Source organism: Ranitomeya imitator, chromosome 3 (genome assembly GCF_032444005.1).
Source record: "Ranitomeya imitator isolate aRanImi1 chromosome 3, aRanImi1.pri, whole genome shotgun sequence".
Taxonomy (NCBI): domain Eukaryota; kingdom Metazoa; phylum Chordata; class Amphibia; order Anura; family Dendrobatidae; genus Ranitomeya; species Ranitomeya imitator.
In genome coordinates this window covers 704,603,483-704,623,231 of record NC_091284.1, presented here as the reverse complement: position 1 = coordinate 704,623,231, position 19,749 = coordinate 704,603,483, and the positions used below count along the sequence as shown (strand labels likewise).

The 19,749-nt window shown below is 46.8% G+C and overlaps 1 protein-coding gene across 1 annotated transcript in view; it reads right to left on the bottom strand.

Moving 5' to 3' along the window:
- The window catches only part of LETMD1 (LETM1 domain containing 1), a 42,855-nt gene that overhangs the window by 11,382 nt on the left and 11,724 nt on the right, over positions 1-19,749 (bottom strand). The window contains exons 6-8 of the mRNA XM_069758615.1: positions 19,290-19,391; positions 15,233-15,385; positions 3,675-3,771 (exon numbers count right to left, since the gene is read on the bottom strand). Coding sequence (XP_069614716.1) covers positions 3,675-3,771; positions 15,233-15,385; positions 19,290-19,391 — 352 coding nt within the window. The remainder of the gene's footprint in view (positions 1-3,674; positions 3,772-15,232; positions 15,386-19,289; positions 19,392-19,749) is intronic.

Genomic DNA, 19,749 nt, shown 5'->3' with positions numbered 1-19,749 from the left:
ACCAAGCCGCGGGAAGTGTCCAGGGTCATTCCCAAGAAGGAAATCCGCTGAGCTGGAACCGGGGAAGATTTTTCGAAGTTTATCTTCCAACCCAGGCAAGAAAGAGTATACACCGTGATGTCGACGGACTCCTCGCAGGCTGGATATGACAGGCCTTTTATCAGCGGGTCATCCAGGTACGGAAGTACCACCACTCCCCGAGCATGAAGGATAGCCACTTGGTGAAAACTCTGGGAACGGTGGCGAGGCCAAAAGGTAAGGCCACAAAGTGGAAGTGTTCCTCGCGAAAGGCGAAGTGAAGGAACTGTTGATGAGGGGGAAAAATTGGGATGTGGAGGTAAGCATCCTTGATGTCTATGGATGCGATGACAGAGCGGAGGGATTCCATTCTGAAGTGCTGAATTTTTACAAAGTGGTTCAGAAGCTTTAGGTCCAGTATCGGTCGTAGCGATCCGTTCTTCTTTGGGACCACAAATAGGTTCAAGTAAAACCCCTTGAACCTTTGGTCTAGGGGAACCGGAATGATGACTCCATCCCCTTGTAGTGTGCGCTTATGGCCTAGAGAAAAGCCGTTGTCTTTTTTTCGGGAAGACACGACAGAGAAACGTGTTGGGGGTGGGGGTGGGGGTGGGGAGAAAACTATTTTGTATCCAGGAGGACACCAGTTCTCTGACCCACTCGTCGTGGACAACCGAGAGCCAGGCTTAGCGGAACGAAAGTAAACGGCCGCCTACTTGGTCGATGTCCCCCGGATGTTGCAACGAGTCATTGAGTGGAAGGTCTAAGGGTTCTGGATCTCTTAGATCCGGATGACCTCGGTCTGGGTTTCCAGCTACGGTTAGGTCTGTATGAGACCTGGGAATCTCTGTTTCCGCGCGAAGCTCGTCCTGATCCGGAGGAGGTGGAAGACCAATTGGGATTGTTGCGAAAGGGCCGGAATCGAGGTTGTTGTTGATACCGAAACGGCCATGTAGGCTTTTGTTGAGGAAGAAATTTACTCTTTCCTCCAGTGGCGTCAGAGATAATTTGGTCCAGCTTTTCACCGAATAAGCGACCTGCTTGGTATGGCAGAGATGTCAAAGATTTTTTGGAAGCCGAATCTGCTCGCCAATCTCTGAGCCACAGGGCTCTTCTGATAGAGATTGTATTTGCGGCTGCTTGTGCAGCGCAATTGGCCGTGTCTATTGAGGCGTTAACTACAAAGTCCCCGGCTTGAGTGATCTGGTTGGCCAGGTTGATCGCCTCAGGGGGGAGATTACTGTTGTGGATGGTTGTGGTCAATACCTCAGCTCAAGCGACCATAGCCTTAGCCACCCAAGTAGCGGAGAAAGATGGAAAGAGCGACGCTCCTGTCTCCTCAAAGACAGATCGAGCCAGGTAGTCAATTTGGCAGTCAGAGGGATTTTTGACTGAAGAACCGTCAGTCAAAGAAAGGAGCGTCTTGGAGGCGAGATGCAATACTGCAGGGTCCACTGAAGGAGACTGCAGCCAGTCCTTCATTAGTTCCTGAGCGAAGGGGTATTTGGACTCTGGGTATCTACTTTTGACCCATGAAACGTTTATCGGGCCGGTCCCTGTGTTTCTGGACAATGTCCTTAAATTTAAGATGAGTGACAAATACCCTTTTGACACGTTTTGACTTTTTGAAAGACACCACGTGTTCCTAAGTGGAAACGGATTCCTCGTCCACCTTCAGAGTCTTGTTGACTGCCTCAACAAGAGAATAAAGCGTCCCTTGAGAAGTTGAGGAATCCTGAACTAAAGATGTATCGGACTCATATTCAGAGTCATGTGCATTGCGGTTCTCAGGAGAAGGGGAACGAGATATTGAACTCACGGAGGCTGAAGCACAAGCACGGCCATGGAAAGGGGACGTGACATGGGTCCGTTTTCTGGCACCCTGAGCCCTTAGTGACAGGTCGCGCCCCCTGCTGGTGGACGGATCCGTACCGTAGCCAGAGTCCTCTGCGGTAGACAACATGGCGTTCTGACTTAGAGAGGGACCCCGGAGGGAATCTATTGCCTTGGCCAGTGAAGTCATAGAACGTGACAGGAAAGCGGCCCACTCAGGGGGACTAGGCTCCGCAGGGTCAGAAGCGGCGTTGGTGGCGGCGGGAGGCGACTGCACACAGGCCGGCTCACAATCCGCACATAACGGGGTATTGTGAGCTCGAGGCAAGGCAGTATGACAAGTGGCACATGAGGTAAAAAACACAGTGTGCTTTTTGTTAACCTTTTTAGCCTCTTTAGGGTGAAACATAGTGTGCCTTTAACCCTGCTGTTCTGTTGGTCAAAAATGACCGACTTTGAACTTCAATATTCTTTAAAATATTCAAGATGCGGCTCTGAAACCCGTGGCCGACCGACCCATCCTCATTTAAGTCAATCAACCACAAGTTTCAGAACCGCATCTTGAACACCCCAAAAAATACCAAAGTTCAAAATAGGTCTCCCCAGACCGAACAGAACAGCAGGGTTAAAGATGAGGGCCAGATATGCCGGAGTATGCACTTGCAGGGAAGGGTTAAGCTCTCCTATACAGCTTACCTCGCGGTCCTGTGCCTGTGTCCCCAGGGAGGAATAGGAGAAGATTGGTGCCTTCAGAGTAGTCAGGTCAGGGTTTTCGTCTGGTTTCCCTGCAGAAGTGGAGTCCCAAGATGGCCCCTGAGAGTTGCAGGGCGCTTCTCGTTCCAAACGAGAAGTGTCTGGATAGTGGGCGGGGCTCCGGCGGTGGGTGGGAAATTAAGCTTGCGGCCTAGTCCGGCTGAAAAGCCGAGGACTAAATTTCTGGAGCCTGCCGGCGGGCCATTACAGAGCGCCGACTGACCGCCGCTGGCGTCCAGCCAGCAGCACCTTTCCCCGGGGACCAGAACCGCACCTTCCCACGCAGGCAGCATGAGGAAGGGAACTACTCCCCGCCACAGAGTAGGAATGCAGCCTCCATTGCGAGGGTATGAGCTCAATCCATCCTCCCTTTGTCAGGGGATGGAGAGGACCCTCCGTTCATCTTCATCTGTGCCTGCCGCAGGAGACTTAAAGCTGTCGTGGGGACTACGTGACGCCATTAGGTGAGGGCCTTGATATGCGGTGGAGCCCAGGAGAGGCACATAAGAGCCAGAACTCTATGTGCTCGCCATCTTACGGGGGGCGGGGGGAGATCGGAACAGTATAGGAACAGTCGCCCCAAGCGTAGATTAGGCGTGCCCCCAGTTGTCGCAGGAGAAGGTACAGGGTGGTATACTCCACGTGCTCGCCTGTTGATGTTTCGGGGAGAGCGGACCCTTGAAAGGAATCTGTCGCCCCCTTCACTCCGTTAATTAAAAAATAAGAATTTACAGAAAATCAAAAAGAAAATAAAAATGTTGGGGTCTGAAACAGACCCAAGTGCCTCCTACAGACACTAAGCAAGAACTGGTTGAGTATTGCCCAGTGAGAGGGTGTATACTGCAGGGGAGGAGTTATTCTGTGTTAACTTGGTGTCCTTCTAGTGGCAGCAGCATAACACCCATGGTCTTGTGTCCCCCAATGAGGCATAGGAGAAATCTTATTTGCCTCATATTACCCGAATTGCTCCAGCTTGTAAAGGTAACTTTCCAGTATACAAGGTAATTCTACCAAAGTTATACATTCACTTAAAAATCCCCCACAATGGATAAAAGGTTAACAGGTTTTACCTTTCAATTTTTCTGATAGCTGTATCCAGCAATTTAACCATTTTCTACAGTCTTCTGTACTGAGGTGAGTGGAATTTAGCCCTCTGATATAACAAGCCTGAAAAGCAAAGAAATCAATTATCAAGGGCTCAATATGAGAGCCGACTGGCATGCGACCCTTTTACACCAGCCAGCGTAAACTGTATGCTGACAGACTTCTGCATAAATGATTGTTTGTTCCCATACAGTTTGCATATTGTGCGCAGCGCATCTCATGGGTTACACAGTGCGATGTGCTGCCATCAATGAGTATTTCTTATATTACATAAGGCGCTCAATTGGCCAATTAGATAAAAAGGTATTTAGGTGAAAAGGATCCTCCTCCGAACTTCTGTTTGTCTGTCTGGGTCATACATGTTGAGACTAAATACATAAAACTATAGCAAGCTACATGAGTGTTGGGTAAATGAAAATGAGGTCTTCTGCTACGTGGTAGTTTCTGTAATTCTCATTCATATAAGAAAGGAAGACGCCATGCATGCACAGCCTGCTTGGCCACTGCAAAAATGGGACCACAACTGACCATTGCTGGAGTTGGTAAGACCCAGGGATGGATACCCCAATGATTACTTACATCGTATCTATATAAAACACTGCAATGAAGGAATGCCTGTAAAGCCAACCATACACAAGAGAAAAGTCATCAATCCCGATATGATTGGCTAATTATGTCGTATAGGGGGGGGGGGGGGGTCTATCAAATGTCCCGATAGAAGATCTAGAGGGTGGAATATTGGTAGAAATGCCTGACAATTCTACAATGTAAACTCGGCCAATCCACTTTTTTTTTTTTTTTAAGGTGGAATAGGCAGAAATAGCAATTTTCCAACATTGATCTCATGTGTACAGTTCGATCCAAAGATCATGCGAGAACATCAAATATATGCTGCATACTGTTCGGGCCTTCACAATATATGATGCTCAGTTTTGGATGAACTTAGGGGTCAAGACACTGGCACGGATAAATATCCAGGGTTCTTGATTCCTTTGATCAATGTCAACAGCCCTATCAAGCCCTCAGAAATGCTTTCTTTAGGTAACTGCAACTAAGGCATGTTCTAAATACCCAGTTCATAGAAACGTGTGGAAATTCTCTCAGCCACAAACCCAGATTGGGATATAAAAAAAATCTAGGGACCAAAAGGGGTTGGTCTCCTTTTTATACACCAAGTTACTAAGCAGGAGATGCTCCTCATCACCATCGATGGTTGAGGGCAAAGGGAAAACCGTAATAACCTATCAGAGGAGGATTGGAGCGAGGCCTTGACATCCCCACAATAGGTTTCACCGGCAATTAATATCAAGGTAGTCGAAATAGATATATAATCCATCAATGCTACCTGACTCCTAGCAGGTTATATAAAATGGTAGATCCACCATTGCAGACTGCCATAGGTGTGGGGAAGAGGCGGCAGATTTTATACACCTGATGTGGTACTGCGCTCTTATTGCAGACTTCTGGAAAGACGTCATGGCTATCCTCATCACGATAATCCAACCCCTGCATTAATCTGGTTTAAGGTGTATTCATTAGGAATCCTTGATGGGGAGACCTGCCTTCATTATCCTCGCTCTCTCCTCAGGGAAACATTGTTTTCGGCTTAGAAGGCTATTGCCATGAGATGGATAGATAAAAGACCCCCACAAATTTCACGCTGGGTGAATATGGTAAATACTGCAGCTTTCTATGGTATATAAAAATAGATATTGCCCTGAAAAATGTAATAAGGTATGGAAGCCTTGGTTTGATTCTTCTTTGACTTACTTTAATCCCCAGGTGATGAGGAGTGTTCTCTCATGATAAAACATGTGATATTTGGTGCCAGACATGGGTGTCATACAATATTAATAAGCAATGAGAAATAATGTAATCTTGTTATGTTGGATACTATTTAATAAAACGAGATAAAAAGAACCAAAAGCACATATGCGCCATTATCACTGGCCAACACACATTTTGCTGCCTCAAATGTTAGACCTGTTTCTGGGTATATTTGACCCGCAGAGTCATAAAATGGCACCAATTTTCCCTATTAGATCTAGTTTTTGAGAAACCAAACGTATACCACTTTTCATTCTGCTCGTCAAAAAAAAAAAAAAAAAAAAAAGATTTTTGTGTACTCCCCGTAAAATCTCCTTCTCTTATTCTCTAATTGGGGGACACAGGACCATGGGTGTTGTGCTGCTGTCCACTAGGAGACGACACTATGCATAATCTGAAAAAGATTAACCGTGGCTCCTCCTCTGCAGTATACACCCCTGGACGGCGTCAGCCTTCTCCAGTTTTGTGCAAAAGCAGTAGGAGGAACGTGACATGAATAACATAACCATGCCTATAAGAAGGCAACTATGTACGAGCTCATGCAAACAATATGAGACCTCGACAGCAACAACGGCCCGGAAGGGCAACAGGGTGGGAGCTGTGTCCCCCAATTTGAGGCTAAGAGAAAGAGATTTTACGGTGAGTACACAAAAATCTCCTTCACTCTGTCGCCTCATTGGGGGGCACAGGACCATGGGACGTCCCAAAGCAGTCCCTGCGTGGGTAGCAATGGACGAATATTGTGCAGACAGGCCGCTACACTTGGGACACCGCCGCCTGCAGAACACATCTACCCAGGCTCGCATCCGCTGAGGACTGGGTATGAACCCTGTAGTGTTTAGTAAACGTGTGTAGGTTAGTCCAAGTGGCCGCCTTACACACTTGTTGTGCCGAAGCCTGGTGCCGAATGGCCCAGGAGGCCCCTACCGCCTGTGTAGAGTGTGCCGTAATACCGGCTGGAAGAGAATTCTTAAGGCTGTAGGCGTCTTGTATGGTGGATTTGATCCACCTGGCAAGGGTAGCTTTGGAAACTGGCAGACCCTTGTGGCCGCCTTCCGGAAGAAGGAAAAGAGAATCAGACCTCTGGAAGGTCGCAGTCCTAGACACATATATACGCAATGCCCTGACAAGGTCAAGCGTATGCAGAGCCTTCTCCACTCTATGAACCGGGACCGGACAAAAGGATGGCAGTGAAATTTCCTCACTGAGGTGGAAGTGGGACACAACCTTCGGAAGGAAGGATGGAACCGTACGGAGAACTACCTTGTCCTGGTGAAAAACCAGGAAGGGCCATCTGCAGGAGAGTGCTGTCAGTTCAGACACCCTGCATAGTGAGGTGATTGCCACCAAGAAAACCACCTTCTGAGATAGAAGGTGGAGCGGGACCTCCTTAAGGGGATCGAAGGGTGGTTCCTGCAATGCTGTCAGGACCAGGTTGAGGTCCCACGTTTCTAGTGGTCGTCTGTAGGGGGGAACCAATCGGGAAACCCCCTGAAGAAAAGTCCTTACTTGCGGCTTGGTAGCAATGCGCCTTTGAAAAAGCACTGAGAGGGCCGACACCTGGCTCATAAGCGAGCCCAGGGACAGCCTGGCCTCCAAACCCGATTGGAGAAAACCAAGTACTTTGGGTAAGGAATAAGGGAGTGGAGTCTGGCCACGAGATTCGCACCAGGTAAAGAAAGCTTTCCAGGTACGGTAATAGATCTTGGTAGAGGCTGGCTTCCGTGCCCTGATCATGGTTCCAATGACGTCCGGCGAGAGCCCTGCCTGGGTTAGAACCCAGGTCTCAAGGGCCACGCCGTCAAATCGAGAGCCCCTGAGTTCTGGAGGTAGAACCGGCCTTGTAATAGAAGATCGGGGCGGTCGGGGAGACGCCAGGGGGCATCTACTGCAAGTTGTACGATGTCGGCGTACCATGTATGTCTGGGCCAGTCCGATGCGATTAGGATGGTTGGAACTCCCTCTTGCTTGATCTTCCTCACCACCCTGGATATCAGGGGGAGAGGTGGAAAAATGTACAGAAGCTGGAACTGGGTCCAGTCCTGAACCAGAGCGCCTGCTCCGAGCGGCCGCAGATCGTGTGTTCTGGCCATGAAGTTGGAGACCTTGGCATTGAAGTGGGATGCCATTAGGTCCATATCCGGGGTCCCCCAGCGATGGCAAATCTGGTGAAAAATTTCAGGATGGAGAGACCACTCTCCCGAGTCTATTCCTTGTCGGCTGAGGAAGTCTGCTTCCCAGTTGTCCACACCTGGAATGTGGACTGCAGAAAGAACAGACCCTGTGTCCTCTGCCCAGTGGAGGATATGTGACACTTCTCGCATTGCCTGGGTACTGCGGGTCTCCCCTTGGTGATTCACATATGCCACAGCCGTGGCATTGTCTGACTGTATTCTGATGTGAGAGGCTGACACTAAGTGATGAAAGGCCCTCAATGCCAGGAGGATGGCACGAATTTCCAGGATGTTGATGGGCATGGTCGCTTCCACTGGGGACCACTTGCCCTGTGCCCTGTGGTGTAGGTGCACTGCACCCCAACCAGTCAGGCTTGCATCGGTGGTCAGAGCCTTCCAGTGACCTGTGAGAAAGGATTTCCCTTTTGCTAGCGAGGTTGGCTTGAGCCACCAGTGCAGGGACCTCTTGGTTGACGACATTAGCCGGAACTCCGTCGAGAGAAAGGGTTTTTGTCCCAGGACTTAAGGATGGCTAGTTGGAGAGGCCTGAGGCGAAACTGGGCAAATGGGACGGCTGCTATTGCTGCCCTCATCCTGCCGAGGACTCTCACTCTCATGGCAAACCGGAGAGATCGGGGGGGTTTGCGGAGGAGGGTGCAAACTCCTAGGCAGAGAGCCAGTGCCTTGTCCTTGGGAAGGAGCACTAGACCCCTGGAGGTGTTGAATAGCATTCCCAGGAAGGTCAGAGACTGACTTGGGGTTGGTGATGATTTTTGTAAGTTGACTAACCAGCCCATGCGACTCAGTGTCGATTGTAATTGAGACGCTGAGCTCGCAGTCCTTGAAGGTGGGAGCCTTGATGAGTAGATCGTCCAAGTATGGAACGACTACTATGCCTCTGGAGTGCAGGACGTCCATGGTGGCTGCCATGACTTTGGTAAACACTCTGGGAGCCGTGGCGAGTCCGAACGGGAGAGCCACGAACTGGTAGTGGTCCTGGTCGATTGCGAACCTGAGAAACCTCTGATGGGCAGGTGCAATCGGTATATGCAGGTATGCGTCTTGTATGTCTATGGAGGCGAGATATTCTCCCTTCTCCATGGACGCAATGATGGACAGAAGAGACTCCATGCGGAAGTGACGGACCTGTACATATTTGTTGAGTTGTTTTAGGTCCAATATGGGCCGCACACTGCCTCCTTTCTTGGGGACTACGAATAGATTGGAGTAGAACCCTCGGAAGCGCTCGGCCGTGGGGACCGGTACTATGACTCATAGTAACATAGTTAGTAAGGCCGAAAAAAGACATTTGTCCATCCAGTTCAGCCTATATTCCATCATAATAAATCCCCAGATCTACGTCCTTCTACAGAACCTAATAATTGTATGATACAATATTGTTCTGCTCCAGGAAGACATCCAGGCCTCTCTTGAACCCCTCGACTGAGTTCGCCATCACCACCTCCTCAGGCAAGCAATTCCAGATTCTCACTGCCCTAACAGTAAAGAATCCTCTTCTATGTTGGTGGAAAAACCTTCTCTCCTCCAGACGCAAAGAATGCCCCCTTGTGCCCATCACCTTCCTTGGTATAAACAGATCCTCAGCGAGATATTTGTATTGTCCCCTTATACAGTGGGGCAAAAAAGTATTTAGTCAGTCAGCAATAGTTCAAGTTCCACCACTTAAAAAGATGAGAGGCGTCTGTAATTTACATCATAGGTAGACCTCAACTATGGGAGACAAACTGAGAAAAAAAAAATCCAGAAAATCACATTGTCTGTTTTTTTAACATTTTATTTGCATATTATGGTGGAAAATAAGTATTTGGTCAGAAACAAAATTTCATCTCAATACTTTGTAATATATCCTTTGTTGGCAATGACAGAGGTCAAACGTTTTCTGTAAGTCTTCACAAGGTTGCCACACACTGTTGTTGGTATGTTGGCCCATTCCTCCATGCAGATCTCCTCTAGAGCAGTGATGTTTTTGGCTTTTCGCTTGGCAACACGGACTTTCAACTCCCTCCAAAGGTTTTCTATAGGGTTGAGATCTGGAGACTGGCTAGGCCACTCCAGGACCTTGAAATGCTTCTTACGAAGCCACTCCTTCGTTGCCCTGGCGGTGTGCTTTGGATCATTGTCATGTTGAAAGACCCAGCCACGTTTCATCTTCAATGCCCTTGCTGATGGAAGGAGGTTTGCACTCAAAATCTCACGATACATGGCCCCATTCATTCTTTCATGTAACCGGATCAGTCGTCCTGGCCCCTTTGCAGAGAAACAGCCCCAAAGCATGATGTTTCCACCACCATGCTTTACAGTAGGTATGGTGTTTGATGGATGCAACTCAGTATTCTTTTTCCTCCAAACACGACAAGTTGTGTTTCTACCAAACAGTTCCAGTTTGGTTTCATCAGACCATAGGACATTCTCCCAAAACTCCTCTGGATCATCCAAATGCTCTCTAGCAAACTTCAGACGGGCCTGGACATGTACTGGCTTAAGCAGTGGGACACGTCTGGCACTGCAGGATCTGAGTCCATGGTGGCGTAGTGTGTTACTTATGGTAGGCCTTGTTACATTGGTCCCAGCTCTCTGCAGTTCATTCACTAGGTCCCCCCGCGTGGTTCTGGGATTTTTGCTCACCGTTCTTGTGATCATTCTGACTCCACGGGGTGGGATTTTGCGTGGAGCCCCAGATCGAGGGAGATTATCAGTGGTCTTGTATATCTTCCATTTTCTAATTATTGCTCCCACTGTTGATTTCTTCACTCCAAGCTGGTTGGCTATTGCAGATTCAGTCTTCCCAGCCTGGTGCAGGGCTACAATTTTGTTTCTGGTGTCCTTTGACAGCTCTTTGGTCTTCACCATAGTGGAGTTTGGAGTCAGACTGTTTGAGGGTGTGCACAGGTGTCTTTTTATACTGATAACAAGTTTAAACAGGTGCCATTACTAAAGGTAATGAGTGGAGGAAAGAGGAGACTCTTAAAGAAGAAGTTACAGGTCTGTGAGAGCCAGAAATCTTGATTGTTTGTTTCTGACCAAATACTTATTTTCCACCATAATATGCAAAAAAAATGTTAAAAAAACAGACAGTGATTTTCTGGATTTTTTTGTCTCAGTTTGTCTCCCATAGTTGAGGTCTACCTATGATGTAAATTACAGACGCCTCTCATCTTTTTAAGTGGTGGAACTTGCACTATTGCTGACTGACTAAATACTTTTTTGCCCCACTGTATACTTATACATGGTTATTAGATCGCCCCTCAGTCGTCTTTTTTCTAAACTAAATAATCCTAATTTCGCTAATCTATCTGGGTATTGTAGTTCTCCCATCCCCGTTATTAATTTTGTTGCCCTCCTTTGTACTCTCTCTAGTTCCATTATATCCTTCCTGAGCACCGGTGCCCAAAACTGGACACAGTACTCCATGTGCGGTCTAACTAGGGATTTGTACAGAGGCAGTATAATGCTCTCATCATGTGTATCCAGACCTCTTTTAATGCACCCCATGATCCTGTTTGCCTTGGCAGCTGCTGCCTGGCACTGGCTGCTCCAGGTAAGTTTATCATTAACTAGGATCCCCAAGTCCTTCTCCCTGTCAGATTTACCCAGTGGTTTCCCGTTCAGTGTGTAATGGTGATATTGATTCCTTCTTCCCATGTGTATAACCTTACATTTATCATTGTTAAACCTCATCTGCCACCTTTCAGACTCCTGCTTGAAAAAGCGAGTAGACCGCTTGTCGGAAGGCACGAGCCTTGGCCTGTGATTTTGGGGGGACAGAAAGGAAGAATCGGTCCGGTGGGTTGGAGGTGAACTCTATCTTGTATCCGGAAGACACTAGTTCCCTGACCCACCTGTCTTCTGTAATAGGCAGCCAGACTTGATGAAAGAGCAAAAGTCGGCCGCCTACGGGTGTGGTGTCTTCCGGAGTCCGTGAGTCACGATGAGGAGAAAGTCTGAGATTTTCCTCCTCTGGGCTTAGACTGGGCTGCTTTTGACTGCCAGGTCTTGTCCGACATTTTGCGTCGGCCATGAGTTGTCCCTGCGCGGGGAACGGTTACGATTTTTGTGCTGGACGCGAGACGGACCAGCCCGAAGAATTCCAAAAGGATTGGAATCGAGTTTGGTTACGCTTCTTGTAAGTGCGTTTAGGTTTCAGTTGGGGAAGAGAGGTACTCTTACCCCCAGTGGCGTTGGATATCATCGTGTCCAACTGTTCACCAAAAAGTCGCCCACTGAGGTAGGGGAGGTGTGTGAGGGACTTCTTTGAGGCTGCGTCCGCATTCTATTCCCTCAGCCAGAGGATATGCCGAATTGTGATGGCGTCTTATGCTATCCCCTTTACACTCCTTGCTGAATACAGAGCTGCATGAAGCATGTAATCTGCTACAACTGCTATTTGAACCACTTGGTCTGACAGCTCAGGAGTGGATGCTTGGAGGCCAGATTGTAAATTTTTGGCCCAGGCCAGAATGGCCTTGGCAGCCCAAACTGAAGCGAACGCAGGAGCCAGGGATGCCCCTGCAGCCTCGAAAATTGAACAAGCCATGCGTTCTACCTGCCAGTCTGCTGCATCCCTGAGGGTTGAGCTATCTGGCAGTGAAAGGAGGGTCTGTGCTACTAGTCTAGAGACTGGAGGGTCCACTTCGGGTGGGTCTGTCCATTCCTTGGTATCCTTCTGTGGGAAGGGGCACCTCGCCTCCAGATATTTGCGATTAGCAAATTTTTTCTCAGGCTGTGAGAGCTGCTTTTTAAGGATCGCCTTAAACTCTGGGTGGTTAGAGAAAACCTTAGGCGGCTTCAGAGGTCCTTCAAAGGAAATCTTGTGTTCTGGGGCCTCTGGTGGCGGATCAGAAATGTCCAGCACCCGATGGATGGAAGAGATTAAGTCCTCAACTAGCGCTGTACTGCTAGAAGGGATTGGGATCAGGGACCCCTCCGTTTCCTTGTCTGAGTCGGAGTCACCGATGCCTTCCAAATCCAGTGCATCACTGAGGCGTCCCTTGCTGGGTGAGCTGGGGCGGAGGCCTTCTCTGGTCAGGGATTGCGGAGATCTGCATTGTCTGCCCCTGGAAGGGGACGGTCTAGATGACCTAGAACTACGGTGTCTCTCCCTAGAAGGGGATGACCTTGTTCTATGGGATGACGTAGATGAACGTGACCTGTGGGTCCGCTTGCGTCCTGACCTAGACGTGAATGTGCCAGGGTCGTCCTGTCCCTGACTCAAGCTCTCCCTTTGCTGGGTAGCGGTCATAGCCGAGGCATGACTCTGCAGAGCCTGAAGCAATGTTGAGGTTAGGTTATCTATAGACTGCGTCATAGATTGCGACATCTGAGTGACCCATTCCGGCGTGGCATTAGACACTGAAGCATTGGCAGGGGCCTCTTGGGGCTCTGACACAGTAGTCTGAGTGCAGCCCTGGCAGTGCGGATACGTGCTGCCACTGGGGAGAGCGGTCCCGCAGGCTGTGCAGAATGCATAATAGCAGTCCTGCCTGGTTCTCTTGGACCTTGAGCCCAGCATAGTTCACAGAGTGCAGAAGGGCTGGCTATGCAGAGCACCTTACAGGGGTAGCTATGCAGAGGAACCTATAAGGGAGCCTTATAGGGAATATGGATTCACAGCCGAGTAAAACAACCCAGCTGTGATCTTACCCCACCAGTTTGCTCCTAGGTCAAGCGCCGAAGAACCACAGTCCTGTGCCCCCCCGGAGACTGGCTAGCAGGGTTAATCCTTGCTGCAGTAGAAATGGCAGCCGAGGAGAAGAGGCAGGGGGAGAAGGGGGCAGAGAGCTGAGGAAAAAGGCGGCAAAGCTGTGTAAAAATACGCCCTTTCTGTCTCGATCCGCCCCCTCTGTGACACTGTAGAGTGTCATATTTGTCATCCGGGGGGCGGAGAGGAGGCGGAAGCTTCAGCTAGGCCGAAGCTGCGGCCTAAATTAGATGCCTGATGCCCAAAAAGGCTCCAAGCCGGTGCTGAAGTCCGGGAGGGGGGTCGGATCTGAACCGGACCCCCCGGATTTAAAGGCAGGATAGCGGTGGGGCTATAAGTGGCAGGGGGGCCCTGTGAGGGGTCCCCCTGAGGCAGTATAGAGCTGGTGCTGCCGCAGATACAGGGGCGCAGGGAGCCCTGTGTCTCTATTGTGCCATGCCTGCCTGCACTCCCTCTGGCCCCCGACAGGAGTCCGCAGCTGGGCTGGGGTCCTTGGATGCAGGCGCAGTGTGCTGGCCCATGGTGCTGGGAGCTGCAGAGTGCTGCCTGTATAGGCCCGACCTGAGGCGTCTCAACCGAATGCCCCCAGAGGGGGATTAGGGAGGGTGCTGCTATGAACTTCAGGGGGCTTCATCCTCGCCTCGACCTCAACCCAGAAACCAAAAGGAATTGGGGAAGGAGGGGGGTTCTCGACTTCGAACCAGCACCCGAGGGACTGGGGAAGGAGCAACACAGGGAATAGCCATCTCGACTTCAACAGGGTGCCCCGTAATAGGGGGCCGAGGAAGGAGCCATGCCGGGAGTCTCACAGGAGACCCACTTTTCTTCACCTGTAATCCATCGGAAAAAAACGGAGTAAAGAAAAATCTTAGGTGTGCCTCCTATGCGACACTAAGCAAAAACTGGAGAAGGCTGATGCCGTCCAGGGGTGTATACTGCAGAGGAGGAGCCACGGTTAATCTTTTTCAGATTATGCATAGTGTCGCCTCCTAGTGGACAGCAGCATAACACCAATGGTCCTGTATCCCCCAATGAGGCGACAGAGTAAATAGGATATTTGAATTAAAAAAAAAAAAAGAGGTGGGAAACAAAAAACAAAATTGAAAGTAGACCCGTATGATAACTCTCAGATAGGTGGGTGGGTTACAATTAAGCTATACATTTTTATGCCAGTATACATTATAGAAAAGGAATGTCGTCATAGCTGCGAAACAAAAGATACACAAAAAATGTGGGTGATTAAAATACATAGATTTCCCATTTTTCTTATTATGACCTCCCAATTCTGCAGAAGAGATCTTCTAAAGCAGGGGTGTCAAACTGCATTCTTCGAGGGCCTCAAACCATGCGTGTTTTCATGATTTCCTTAGCATTGCACAAGGTGCTGGAATCATTCTCTGCAGGTGATTAAATTATCACCTGTGCAATGCAAGGAAATCCTGAAAACATGACCTGTTTGCAGCCCTCGAGGAATGCAGTTTGACACCCCTGTTCTAAAGAACGGACTAAAATTTTAGACAATTCAACCACATGTAAGAACTAGAGCTAGTGTGGTCCATTCTATGCAATGACATTTTCTAAATCAGCGCCACTAATAACCCCAGGAACAGGCCTTAAAACCAAGAAAAGTAAAAAAGGTTATTTTTGTTGGGTTGTGCTATGAGATGGGAAATTCAGGCATTTCTGTACAGAAAAAAAATTATAGAATTTTTTTTCTGCATCAGTAATCTCTTCCAGTCCCAACACTTCCAGAGGGAATTTAATGAACTATAGAAGAATTGATATCCGTTATTTCACATCTCACCTTCTTAATTTCCTCGTCGCTGAGTTCTCGCACTCCACATTGGAGCAGGGCACTGTCCAGGTGATGAATTTCAAAAATGTGCGACCTGAGCCGACGCTGAAGGAAAAACGCTGGAAGGTGCGGGGTCAGGAACATGAGACGGCTCAAAGCTCTCTGCACAGACAAAGGACTGTATTAGAGAACGGCATAGGACACTACTTCTCAGGACTCTACCAGAGCCCCCCTAACAATGCAGGTTTTGTGTCTCCCTTAGGAAAACCGCCTGATGTGCTACACGGAGCGAAACAGAGACCGCAGTATAGTAGAGCAAGACAATGGGAGATCTCAGGAAACATACGAGAGACTATTACAACCCTAATAGGTCTATGGGCCCCATTGTACCCATTTTTGCCTCCAATTTTATATGGAAGTCATTTTTCTCTGTATCAAACAAAATAAAAATACTGTATCTGTTGTTTTTCCGCCAGATGCCGTCCTACAGAGATATTCTGACCTTGAAGTATTGTTTCTGGGAAGATTACTCCTGTAATACAAAGCTGAAAGGAGACACCATACGGCAGCACATGTAGATCTGAAAAATGGAAACTCAGGGGCTCCATGTGCTGCCGTCCAGTCTCCATCCACAGGGCTCTGCCAATGTGTATGAGGCCTGAGCGGCACAATAAAGGAAGCAGAAGGAAATCTTAGTGATGAGCGAACATGCTTGGTGTTATGCGAGCATGCTCGTGTGCTATCTGAGGGACTTCGGTGTGCTCGAAAAACATGTTCATGGAAACACGACAATGAGGGTGCTCAATGAGTGGAACAGGCTGCCACGAGAGGTGGGGAGTTCTCCTTCAATGGAAGTCTTCAAACAGAGGCTGGACAGACATCTGTCTGAGATGGTTTAGTGAATCCTGAATTGAGCAGGGGGTTGGACCAGATGACCCAGGAGGTCCCTTCCAACGCGAGACATTCTATGATTCTATGATGTTCGAGTTCCCGTGGTTGCATATCAAACACATTTTTTGCACATGCCAAAAATACTCTGTTAGACCCAAAGCATGCTCGGATAATACCTTATCTGTGCGCGTTCGCTTATCACTAGTTAATAACATTGGAGAATTCCTAATATGCTTATAGTAAAAGAAAAAAAAAAAAAAAGAAAAAATGTTTCTGGGGAAAAAAAAAGTTCAAGCAGTAATGGGCTTCATGGGGGCTGTACAAGAGGTGACAACATGACCGCACCACGAAAGGTGCAGCACCGCTTCCAATTCGGGACCCCTGGTTACATGCATAGCTCTTTTAGAATGGATATGACCAAAAAGAAATGACCTAGTCACAAATGGCGCTCCAAAATAACATACTGCCTACAAATAAACTGAAGGACATGCCAAGTAAAAATTCAAATATATAAAAAAAATGTATTTAACAAATATTGACACACAACTATTTAAAAAGATTCAGTGGATGAATACACACATGCGGAGCTGAGAACACAGGAATTAATATGCCCATGCCATAAACATATTCAAAAAAATGGATGAATATCCAGAGCATATAATGAAAATGTTTTTTCTAGGGTTCCTCAGAAAAGGCTACCTTATATATACACTTTAACGTTATTTATTGTCTCTGGATGTAGAGATAGTAAGCAATCTAAGATTATATATGTAGACAATTTTGCTGTGAGGAGCCATAAGGCTATGTGCACACGTCAGGATTACTTGCAGAAATTTCCTGAGCAAAACTGGACATTTTCTGCAAGAAATTCGCATGCGTTTTTCTCGCATTTTTGGTGCGTTTTTTTTTTTTTTTGCGGATTTTTCCGGAGGTTCCCAATGCAATAATATAATGGGAAATCCGCAAAATTTAATGTACAAGCTGCGTTTTTTACCGCGATGCGTTTTTTTTCGCAGAAAAAAAAACGCATCATGTGCACAAAAATTGCAGAATGCATTCTAAATGATGGGATGCACAAAGTGTGCTTTTTTTCGCGTTTTTATAGCGAAAAAACGTGAAAAAAACGCGAAAAATCTGCAACGTGTGCACACAGCCTAAAGGTTTTTCCATAGAACTATAAGCTATATAGGCATCTAAATAGAGCTGTATGGGAGAATTATTTTCCTTATTTATGTGTCAATATTTGTTAAATAAAAAAAAAAATTGAATTTTTACTTGGCATATGCTTCAGTTTATTTGTAGGTAGTCTTTATTTGTAGGGAGTCTCTGCAGTTTTTGATGTTTAAGTCCTTCCTTTATATTTCCCATTCCTTTTGAATCCACCTCTGACTTTAGCTGAAAAAAACTGCACAAAAAAATTGCAGTACAATGCTGCATGCGAAACTACCCAAAAAGGGTATGTTCACAGATTTTTTGAGGATCCTTTTGGGAGCACACCAGCTGCAAAATCCTCCTCAAAAACTCTTGCAAGACTCTTCAATTTTTTTTTTATTTTTATGGCAAATCCACTTTGCTGTTAGTATGAAGAGTCATCTGCGCTTTTCCCCCCTCTTGAATTTCTTGGGGTAGAGCAGGGGAAAGGAAGGTGCATGTCACATTTTTTTTTTTTTTTAGAAAACAATCTCCAAATTAGACAGCGGCCAATCAAAAGGCTGTAAAAAAAAAAAGCTTCAGGAAAAAACACTCTTTCAAAACCTGCCCCAAAAATGGAGCGTTTCCTGAAGCAGCTTCTACTTCAAAATGCCTAGATTATGAAGAGAAAAATCTTAGTGTAAACACAATTTTATGCTTTGTGCGCACACAGTCGATTCGCTGACTTTTTGGAGAGGAAACGGAGCACAAACTTCAAATGCTTTAGGATGTTTTTGAGGAGGTTTTGTAGAGAGTTGGCTCAGTTTCCACTGAAAAAAAACAAACAAAAAAAATAAGTGTGCACATACCCATAGGCTCTCTGGATGCAATTTTTGCAGGTTTCATTTGCGCAGTAAAAGACAACATAAATTTAATACATTGTTTCATAGATTTTTTTTTTGATGATCTTTGTTTAAAATGTACAGATCTATTTTCAGAGGCTTTTTTAATTATAAAAATTGGGAAATTGCATAAAAAATTTCCGCTAATAGAAGAGGCTCAGGCTTCACTAACCATGGCTAGGCACATACTGCTCTTGATGGCCGCTGCAGGGTAAATGTGGCGCTATCATTAGGCCATTCATGTAAATGGATGTAAGCCTAATACACTGCACGCAGACGGGGGTCTTACTACAGCCACATTAATGGACACCTCTGTGTGACGATACTATGGCTACAGGACTACGTCACGTCCCATGGATCTAGCGTTAGCCAAGATCCCTAGAATTAAGATATAACATTTTATATAACATTCATTTGACTGAGAGATAAATGTGCTTGTGTGGGAAACTAATGTTCTGCAGATTATAGATGTCACGCGGATTATAATATATAAACACAACGGCACAAATGTACTTCCAAATTAATCAAAGGTGATGTATTGGTGCAGCAAAGGATATCTGTACATGAAACAGAACAACGTTGTGGTCAGAAGGACGTCAATCAGGGCCGGTGGAAAGGAGCAAATATGGGAACGCCGCAGGTGGCCTCTTCTACCACGTAGCACATAATTTGGTTTTGACCGTTCCGTGCCTAACATATCTCTCCTATTGACGTCATGCTGATTGACAGCCAACTTCCCGCATTTAGGCAGTGGAGAGCCGGCTGTCAATCAGCATGACATCAGCAGTCATGCTCTGTCACTAGTGCAGAGCCGAAAAACAAGCCGCTGCTCTGTCAATGTGACGTCATCAGAAGAAGCTGAATAGCCGGTAGATGCGGTCTATGACTGCCTTGTGCCAGCAGAGATCGGCACCGGGCACAGCAGTCAGGTAGTTGGCTAGTTAGTAACTACCTGCCTGTTAGTTCTTTGGCCCATATTTAAAAAAAAATAAATAAAAAATAAAGCAGTCCTTGATAAGCCCTTTAAATTTACTTCACCCCTCTGGAGAAAACCTTTTTATATACATTATTTAATGTAATAATGTGGGGTTTAGATAAGGAAAAAAAACAAAAAAAAAAAACTTCTACACTATTATTCTTACCATTTGCTGGACATGAAGACTTTTGAGGCACAAAGGTGGACCTGAGAAAGCTGCTCTGACCTCCTCAATATCTGTGACCTTTGGGTGAATTCCTTGCTGTACCTAGAATTAAAAAAAAAATAAAAAGTGAGCTATGGGCAGGAGAAAATAACATGTACAAGCCAAATATAACAATAAATCCACTTTCACACGGAAGTTTTCAGGTTTGTGTCTTGTATCAGGACCTGTGAGGCAAAACCAAAAATAGAACATACAGGGACAATGGTCAGAACACAGATTGCCAATTTTCTATTTTTTGCATTTTAGGGTTACAAATAGAATTAAGCAAATTTTTCAATATTCGGATTACGTTCGCTGGCGAATATGGTTTTTGCAATATTCGCCAAACACAGCCGAACGCCATTGGAGTCAATGTGAGTAGAAATGAGCAAATATGTTTGGAAACGATCGGCAAAGATAA